Genomic DNA, 9,556 nt, shown 5'->3' with positions numbered 1-9,556 from the left:
GGAAATAACTACAGGTCCTGTCCCGAGGCTGCCTCTGGCATCACAGACAAGGAAAGTGACCTGCCCAAGGTCACATAGTTAGGAAGAGGAGCCTGTTAAGGGCGGGCCTCACTGTGGGCTTCCCCTCACAGCAGCCTCTTCCCTGCCCTGCTTGGCTGTGGATCAGCAGTCAGTGGCCCTGGCAACCTTGGCTGGTTCGGGTCTAGCCTGGCTGCTGTGGGGGCTCCCCTCCTGGAGTAGACCCCACTCTTTCCTCGCTAGGGCTACAGGCCCAGTTCCTTTATTTTTATAAAAGGGTGAACACAGTTTGCGGATAGGAGCTGCCTGTTCCCAGAGGTTGGGCTGGGGCAGGAGGAAGTGGCCACGCCAGGTCCTTTGCCCTGGCTTTTTTTTTGGGGGGGGGCAGGGGGAACGGAGTTTCACTCCCGTTGCCCAGGCTGGAGTGCAATGGCATGATCTCAGCTCATTGCAGCCTCCACCTCCCGGGTTCAAGCAATTCTGCCTCAGCCTCCCAAGCAGCTGGAACTACAGGTGTGCGCCACCACACCTGGCTTTTTTGTATTTGTTAGTAGAGACGGGGATTTACCATGTTGGCCAGGCTGGTCTTGAACTCCTGGCCTCGGGTAATCCGCCTGCTTCGGCCTCCAAAAGTGCTGGGATTACAGGCATGAGCCACTGCGCCTGGCCTGCCCTGGCTTTTGAAGTCCAGGATGTTCCCTGTGGTGTCCACAAGACTTGGGGGGCAGAGCCGGGTCTTCCTTGCACAGCCAGATGCCACCAGATCAGAACTCGATGATATGACTACGTTACTTGGCTGCCTCCAGCCTGGTCCTCTCAGTCCTCCCCGTAGCCTTCTGTGGGGTGTGTCCTTCACACAAGGGTAAAGGACTAGGTCTGAGGTCACCCAGTAGGGCCGTGTCCCTGGACGCAGGGTTGTGTGCTCTCCTCTGGCCCATGGCTATGTGCAGCACTGCGGGCCGCCTGAGCTGGGGCTGCGGCTGGACAGCAGTGCTACCTGTCCGGAGCCAGGGGCACGCGCTGCTGAGGCCCCATCACGCTGCTCTTCCTGTGCTCTGGCTGGTGGCAGGGATGACTGCTGCCTCTTGGTCCCAGGGTGCAGGATTGCAGCCAACACAGGCCCAGCCACTGGGGGTTTGGCCCCCTCCAGGCAGGGACCATGACCTAGCGCAAGAAGGACCTTCTCCCCGTGCGGAAGAAGGACTCGATCTGCTCCAGGGACCGTCCCTTGGTCTCGGGCACACAGCAGCCTGTGAACACCAGGCTCACCAAGCAGATGGCCGCAAAGAAGAAGAAAGGCACCTGGAGGCCGAAGGCGCTCTGTGGGTGGAAAGCGGGCCTGGGTCACAGGGAGAAGATCCAGGGTCCTCCTGCCCCAGGCGGAGCTCATGGGCCCTGCTGGTAGCAACCAGCCGTGTGGGGCCTCATCTGGTCCTTCCTGTGTCCAGAGACAGCTCCCCTACACCAAGGCTCCCCCACTGCCCCCAGGACAAATCCAAAGGCTTTAGCCCCCTGTTTGTGGCCCTCGAAGTCTGCATCCCATCTGCCCCTCAGCCTTCCTCAGAGGCTGGGCCCTCTGGCCTCAGCTCAGGTAGCCCCTCCACACCCCTTACCCAGCGCTGGTGTCCCAGCTGTTCCACGCCGCAGCCTACAGGAGGCCCGCCCCACAGCCTGGTAGGCACGCAGGTTCTTGGAGCCTCTAAGCTGATGGACTCACTCTGGGTTGCCTGCCCTCCTGCAACCCCACTGAGGGGACCACTGCGGGGACAGGTTAGGTGCTGGCCTGGGCTGCCCTAGCCAGCTTCTCCCTCATGGGAACTTACTCTGGGCCTCACAGATTCTGGCTGGTCACAGGGCCCGTAGTTTTGAATCAGGAGGCAGGGGGAGTGGGAGGGGTTGGGGGGAGCGTGTGGGAGGGGAAGGGGGTAGTGTGGGGGTGCAGCTGAGACCCAGTGCCCAGGAGGGCGGGAGATAGAGCACGGTGGGGAGGTGGTCTTCCTGGGCTCCTGGCAGGGTTCTGGGCCATGTCCTGCCCTGGCCTGGGAGGTAACCTGACTTCTCAGAACAGTCTCCTGAGCCCGTTCCTGTTTCTCGTAATGAAGAGCCTTTGTCGGACTGTCACGTGACCACTCTGGGGCCTCTGAGTTCAGGGGGTGTGTGCTCATCTCCTAGCATCACTGAGAGTTAGGGGCCTGACAGAGCTGGCCTTAGCATAGCCCCTGGCACTGAGAAGGGTCCTGGTCAGTCAGAGAGGGCCTGGGGGCCCGGGGCTGAGCACTCACCACCACTGGCAGGAAGGACTTGGTGAGGACGAAGGCGGTGAGCCAGCTGGCCAGCACGCAGAGCCCCGAGGCCACGCCACGGGCCCGTAGGGGCAGGACCTCAGACATGAGCAGCCAGGTGATGGGGCCCCAGCCCATGGCGTAGCCTGCTCGGAGGAGGAGGCAGGCTGAGGCCCTGTGGGGCGACTGGAGGCGGCTGTGTCTGTCTCCACTGAGCTGCTGGAGACCCCCTTCTCCAGCCACCCTGGACACATCACCCATCCCTTAACACCCGAGACAGCCTGCCCCCTGAGCCACCGCCACACCTACCCATAATGAAGAACATGGTGGCCAGCAGGGGCACCAGGGTGAGGTAGCCAGCGGGTGCTGCCAGGGGCTGCGCCAAGTTCCCCCAGGACTCACTTTCCAGGCCCGCAGTGCTGTTGGGGCTCAGAGGCCTGGGGCCAAAGTGGATGTACAGCCCCAGAGTCAGGTTGGCAGCAAACATGATGGCCGCTGTGGACAGACAGGTGGCCTCGTGGGGCCAGGACCCTCTGAGCCAGCTGTTTTTCTCAGAGTTCTTTCTGCAGAGCCCCTTGATACTTGTGTGGTCCAGCCCGTGTCTGGGACTAGAGACCCCTGGCAGGGCAGCAAGCTCTGTCTCCAGCCACGTGTCAGGCTCCCACCATGCCCACCACGGAGTGTCACAGCCAGTGTGTCTACTCGGAGCCCCAGTGGACCTTTCTGGAGCCACTGGCCTGGGCCAGGGCCCCGCTGATGCTACGGAGGCAGGTGCCCTACAGTTCCCAGACACACAGCCCCACCCCAAGGCAGGCCTGCACACCCAGCCCAGCCCCGACCCATGCGGAGGAGTGGGGCAGGAGGGCTGGCTGCAGGGTGCTTACCTGAGACGAAGAGCAGCACCTTGCGGCCAGCGAGGTCCATGGTGAGGGCAGCGATCAGCACAGACAGGAGCCGCACAGCCCCAACGATGGCTGCATCATCCTTCGGGGGCTATGGGGAGGGAGGCCACCAGGGTTGAGGGACTTACCTGCTGTTCCCGTCCCCCTCCAGGACCCAGCTTGTCCCTGCTGGCACTGCAGGGGCTCAGGCCAGCAGCTCAGCGCAGGACTGAGTGGCCTGGCATCTGCAGCATGCTAGGCATCTACACTGTCCGAGCCTACGGGGCCTCTTGGGCAGGCACACATCTGCTCTGCCCACCACTACACTCAGCTGGCACAGAATCCAGGCGTGATGATGACTTGCCAAACCGTGCTGTTACTAATCTCCAAATCTCATCTCACTCTGAGCCTTGGGGCAGGCCTACGGAGACGTGCTGCTATCTTCTTCTTGCAGAGGAGGAAGTTGAGGTTCAGAGGGGAAAGTGACTTCCCTCATCAAGTGGCAGATGCCACAGGGCTCTGAACCTGGGGTCTATCGCCTCAAGGGGTCCACGTTTCTATAAAGCCGGTTTCCTTTGTAATCCCATGTATTTTATTTAATTAAAAAAAATTCTATATGTTTTTAGAGACAGGGTATCACTCTGTCACCAGGATGGAGCGCAGTGGTGAGATCGTGGCACGCTGGAGTCTCAAACTCCTGGGCTTAAGTGATCTTCCCGCCTCAGTCTCGTGTTGGGATTATGCCAGTATTTTATTTTAAAACATTTCAGCTTTTCTTAAAAACATTCTGAGAAGAGGTGAAGGCACAGGAACTGTCTCCACATGGCCCAGATCTCAGATCTTGCTGTGGCATCCCTGACACCTGGCACAGAGCAGGTGTGGGCAAGGCCAGGGGTTGGGTAAATGTAGGAGCAGGCCCTGCCTCCCAAGCCGGGCCTGCCCTGCCAGCCTCCAGGGGACCCCGTGGTCCCCAGGGCGCCGGCCGGGGCTGGGCTCTCACCAGCAGGACAGCGGTGCTGTCGAAGATGGACTGCAGGTAGACCAGGATGGGCGTGATGCCCGTCAGCTGCTGCAGGAGACGCATCAGCAAGGCCACGGCGATGGGCCGGCACACGTGGGGGGCCCGTGCCTCAGCCCACGACACTCGGCTGCTCTGAAACACAAGGCCGCCACTGAGGGCGTTGGGCCAGCCTCTCCAGCAGGCACCATCCTGCCCTGGACTGCCAGGAGTTGGGTGGGAGACCCCCCTTTTCCCTCCTCCAGGAGAGAACCAGCTTACCAGGCCACCCAGGCTCTGGGGACAGCCCCCCAACCCCAACCCAGGCACTTGGATTAGTGGGAACTACTGTGGTCCTGTCTTCCAGGAAAAGCCTCCACGGCCACACACAGCTGAAGTGTGGGAGGCGGGCCTGCCAGGCTCATGCGCACACCCTCCTGCACCTGTCTCCGGACGTTGTCCTGGATTTGCTCGAACTCCCAGTGGACGTCGGTGTCCGTCCCGCGCAGCCAGGCCAGCGCCCGCAGGGCCTCCTCATCCCTGCCCCGAGAGAGCAGGAAGCGCGGCGAGTTGGGCATGAAGCTGAGCAGCAGGATCATGACGAGCACGGGCGCCTCCCCAGCCACAGCCAGCCAGCGCCACGGCAGCAGGAGGCCTGGGGGCGAGGAGCGGGTGAGGGGCCAGGTCCAGGCCTGGTAGAGCCCTTTCCCTCTGGAGCCTCTGAATAACCTCATCTGCCCTTTAAAGTCTAGTCCAAGGGCCACCTCCTATAGGAAGCCTACCCTGATTGCCCCAGGCAGGGTGGGGCTGCAGGGATTGCTCAGCCCCTGACACATAGTGGGAAGTCCTTGGAAAGTCTTAGGGCCAGGGCCGGATGAGGAAGGACTAGGCTGGGCAGGCAAGGCCCTGGGCCTCCACCCAAGACCTCCACGCCCCTTCAACTGAGCAGCTGCATGCGCTGTGATTTCTTTTCTGTCTGGACTTCCCATCTGAGATGGCATTTGATGGAAGCTTTCTGCCGTTAAAATACAGTCTGGCGACTGTGGGTCCAGCAGAAGCCCTGGCTGCCCCAGCTAGGGACTGGGCCTGTGGCTAGAGGGGCAGGCCCTGCCTGGAGGTGCACAGCAAGGTGCTGGCTGAGTGGGGCCGGGATGCCAGATCTCTTGCCTCTCAGCCCAGGATCTGTTCTGGGGCAAATCATTCCCTTTCCACCCACGTCTACCTTGGCGGCACCCACCCCTCCCGCCAGCCTGCACACAGGAGTGCAGGGCCATACTTGCCAAGGGCGTAGAGAGACAGGGATCCGAACACTGCCATGAGCTGGGGTGTGGCCCCCAGAGCCCCACGAACGCCTGGGGGAGCAATCTCAGACACGTACACCTGCAAGACACAGCCGCCGCACCAGCTTTTGCTGAGAATGCGGGTTCCTAGGCCCGGCCAAGATGGGGGGGGCGGCCCCTGTGAACCCCGGAAAGTGGGAAGTGGAGGCTTTCTGGTGGGGCTGTGTCCTGGTCATGACTCACTGCAGGACCTTGGGCGGCCTGCCTGATCTCCCTCTGTCCTCAGTTTCCCTAACTGTGAGGTGGGTGGAAGGACTTAGCTCGGAAATGAGCAGCATGATGCTGGGAAGGAGGCCCGAGGGCTCCCAGGCTCCAGGGCTGAGCAGGTGAGTCCGTGCCTCCCAGTGAGTTCTGTCTCCTCTGCTGGGCTCACCAGGCCCCGTGTGGAGTACCGGATAAAATAAGAAGGTCCCAGGGCGGGTGTCGGGCAGGGACTTCCCTCTCCTACCCATTGCTCAATGCGGATTTTCTCCAATTGAGTAATACATCTGACCAGTCAAGAAATGGGGTAGAAGGCTTGGAAAGTCCAGAGAGGGGGCAGCCGGGGACCTGGAGACAATTTCCCCCAAATTAGCTGCCCTGCTGGGGGTGAGCTGAGGGCATCCGCAGGGAAGGCAAACAATTCTCATTGCCCAGAAGGCATGGAGGCCGGGAGGCCTTAGTCAGATGGAGGCTCAGCACCAATACAGAGGCACTGGGGCCCCTGGGTGGGAAGGTCTGGCCTTACCGGGATGCAGGCGGCTGTGAGCCCCCCGGCGAAGCCCGTCAGCGTCCTTCCGAGCAGCAGCATCCAGAGGCCGTGCGCACCCGCCATGAGCGCATAGCCGGCCGCCGACGGCACAGCTGAGAACATGATGCTCAGCTTCCGGCCCAGGAGGTCGTTGAGGATCATGGCACTCAGGCCTCCGGCTGCTGCTCCCAAGGTGAACACGGACTGCAGGGGAAGGGGGTGCAGGGCAGATATGTCTGGGCACTGCGCACCCCACTCTCATCAGAGTCCAGGGACAGCTTCTTCTCTAGGCCGACCCCAGGAGCTGGTCAAGCACTTGACCAAGTCAAGCACTTGAAGCAGGGAGCCTCCTGTCTTCAAGGGACAGCCATTTGTTAGGGATGCTCAAACAGGGAGTCCTGCTCTAAGGAAGAGGCACTGCCACATATACACAGTGGTTCTGTCCAGCCTGATGTTTAAATGTCTAATATTTTAATACAGGAGAATTCTGTGACTTGAAGGCCCTGGGCTTTAAGATTTGGAGGTTCTTAAGTTCTCTGTACAGCAGCAACTGGGACCCCCTCTGGACTCTGCTAACTGGTAGTGGGACCTGGGCACATTGCCCAGCCTGTCTGAGCCTCAGTTTCTTGGGCTGTCTTACGGGGAGAGTTCTACCTCGTGGGGTTGGCCCTGGGAGTCAATGAACGTTCAGTGCCCAACACGTGCCTGGCACATAGGAAGTGCTCAGTAAATCTTATCTTAACTACTATGTTGTAACTACATCTGAGGCTATTAAGATTGTAATTCTAGACTCTGGGACTTTGGGATCTTCCTCTCCATCAGCCCACAATCTATCCTGCAGACCCTCCTTGCCCCAGCCAGTGCCTCTCCCCACTGACACCTGATACCCTTGCCCCCATCCAGCCAACTGTGGGTGTGGGGACCTGGGGAAGCCTCAACCCTACCTAGTGTAGACCCTGACAGCCACCTCCCCACCTGCTCCTTCCTTCACCCTCTCCACTGGCTTTCAGTTCCTCATTTCAGAGGAATCCTGTAGCTTTACCCCACCCACCAGTGGCCTAGATGGCTGGGGGCGGGGGGAGCCCTGGAGGGGCTCCCAAGGTGGAGAATTTGGGAGGTCCCTAGCTGGGGACAAGGCTCAGCAGGTCCCTGCTCCCTGCACCCACCCTCCTCCGAGGATGGTCCTTACCCCGAACCAGGATGCCTGGGATTTGGTCAGATGCAGGTCGGGATCCAAGGAGTGCTCCAGGGCTGGGATGACAGGGGATGTGTAGACCAGAGCATACCCAAAGCTGAAATTGCCGAGCACTGCGGCGAAGGTGGCCAGGAACACCCTTTTGTTCTGCAGGGCCCTGGTGATGGTGGCGGACAAAAGGACCAGGGTCTCTGAGTCCCTCCTCCAGGAACCATTGCCTTTTCTGAACCCAGTGGCTGCCCAGCTCAGCGGGCAGTGCTGGGGAGGCCTGGGTCCAAGGCCATTCAGGTTCCCAGGGCCTGAGCCCCAGCTCCCCTGGGAAATTCCCAGGCCATTGTTAGCTCATCGCCGTGGCTGAGCCTCTGGTACTGGGGCCTTTTCTCCGGAAGAGGAGGCTCTGGTTCTGCCCCCAGGTCTGCGGCTGGAGGCTTGCTGTGTGACCTCAGGCAGACCCCTTGCTCGCTGGGGCCTCAGTCTTCCTGTCTGTGGCAGTAGGGGGCTGGGCCCGGTACTCCCGTGGATCGTTCCTTCCCTTAGAGGCACCGGTTCCTTAAACAGGAGTAGCTTGTCCGGGACAGGAGGGAGCCAGATGGCCCCTCGGTGGCGACTAGGTCAGGGGAGGCCCAGGGTGGGAGCGCGCCGCCGGCGGCAGGGAACCAGAGCCACCCCCAGGCCCCACCCCCAGTCCCCAACCCAGCGACTCTCACCCGACCCGCGCCCTGTCCCCTGGCGACGGGGGCGGCTTCTCGGGGAAGGTGTCGTAGTCCGGGCCCTCGGCTCCCAGCAGCGGCTCCTGCATGGCCGGGTCTCTCTCCGGGCGAGCGGAGGGCGCTCAGACTGGAGCAGCCGCACCAGGCCCGCAGCTCCACCGGCCAGGCCCCGCCCCTCAGTCGCGATTGGCTGCGGGATGGCCCTGCAGAGCCGCGCCGGCCAATGAGGCGGCCGCACGCTGTCCTGATGCTCGGATGCGGACCCGGCTTCCCAGGGCGCGGCCCGCACCGCGTGCGCACCCAAAGGTCCCGACCCCGAGACAGGATGGGGGTCCCAGGGCGGAGCCCCTGCCAGATAGTCCGGGGTCCTCGCGGAGCGCCGGGAGCTGCTCACACGGCCCGGGTCTTGCAGGCGTGACTGCGGCAATGCGCGCAGGCCCCGTCGTACCCGCTCCCGCGGGGTGGAAACCGAGGCCCAGACAGGTGAAGCCGCTCGCCAGGTCACAGCGAATGCGCACCTCGCTCCGCCTTATGCTCTAGCTCTCCCTGTTGCGTGGCGTCTCAGGGCCACCTCTGCCCTGGCTCTCCCTGGCACCAGGGAATCGCGGTGTGTCAGGGCAGCAGCGGATGTGCGGCACGAAGGAGGCAGGAGGGGCCGGGCGGGGCGCTGTGGGCAGCTGCAGTGGGCGAGGTCTGTATCCTCCACCCCAGGCTCTGATGGTAGAAATAACCTGAACTCGTGACACGTCACCCAGGTAGTAAGATAACATTGAAAAATAAGAAAAGCAGAAATGGAAAATTCCCGGGAAGCCCGTCCTCAAAAAATCCCACAGCAGTTCCACCTCTCTCTTTGGGCCTTTTCGGGAAGAGGACGAAATCACGCCCTGCTCTGCTGGATGGACGTGCCACACACGCTTTTAAACGGATCCTTTGTTGCTGAGTATTTGGGTCATTTCCCATGTTTAGCTATTAACGTAGTAAAGCATTTTTAAAAGTTAGAATTCCCCTTATTATGATTGAAATAAAAACATAATAGAACAATAAAGAGAATCACATCCATCTCCCGTCAGCCTGATCTTGAAGGCATTTTAGCCTCTTTTCTTCCAGTCTTTTCTCCATGTGCCTATTTTGCGTATTTGGGCCCTCATTAAATCCTGTAGCCCCTTTACATCATCGTTTTCTTGCCGTCAAGATCATAGGCTTTGGACTCAGGCACACCCGGTATAGTGATCAGGCTGCACAGTCCTCATGGCCATATATATACATATATGTATTTTTACATGCACGCATATATGCATGTATTTTTACACGCATGCACACACGCACGCATTTTTACACGGATGCACACACGCATGTGTTTTCACACGCATGCACACATGCGTTTCACACGCATGCATACATGT

At 60.5% G+C, this 9,556-nt stretch overlaps 1 protein-coding gene across 9 annotated transcripts; it reads right to left on the bottom strand.

Moving 5' to 3' along the window:
* Positions 1-249: 249 nt before the first annotated feature.
* SLC2A6 (solute carrier family 2 member 6) lies at positions 250-8,282 on the bottom strand. 9 transcript variants are annotated; one of them, XR_012424163.1, is made up of 10 exons: positions 8,151-8,282; positions 7,438-7,600; positions 6,246-6,452; positions 5,459-5,558; positions 4,622-4,833; positions 4,182-4,334; positions 3,185-3,293; positions 2,610-2,814; positions 2,301-2,446; positions 250-1,338 (listed from the first exon to the last, which is right to left on the bottom strand). XR_012424163.1 is itself a non-coding variant. In XM_074016099.1 (10 exons), the coding sequence occupies exons 5-10, from the start codon at positions 4,775-4,777 to the stop codon at positions 1,183-1,185; spliced, it is 906 nt and encodes a 301-aa protein (XP_073872200.1). In that variant the 5' UTR covers positions 4,778-4,833; positions 5,455-5,558; positions 6,246-6,452; positions 7,438-7,600; positions 8,151-8,282; the 3' UTR covers positions 250-1,182. The 9 variants fall into 9 exon arrangements, 6 of the variants coding, with proteins under 6 accessions (XP_073872200.1, XP_073872204.1, XP_005580560.3 ...); XR_012424164.1 differs by having other exon boundaries at positions 4,182-4,329; XM_074016099.1 differs by having other exon boundaries at positions 2,610-2,795; positions 5,455-5,558.
* Between the last annotated feature and the right edge of the window lie 1,274 nt (positions 8,283-9,556).

The sequence above is a fragment of the Macaca fascicularis genome, chromosome 15, assembly GCF_037993035.2.
Source record: "Macaca fascicularis isolate 582-1 chromosome 15, T2T-MFA8v1.1".
Classification (NCBI taxonomy): domain Eukaryota; kingdom Metazoa; phylum Chordata; class Mammalia; order Primates; family Cercopithecidae; genus Macaca; species Macaca fascicularis.
This window is presented reverse-complemented; position numbering and strand designations above follow the sequence as displayed.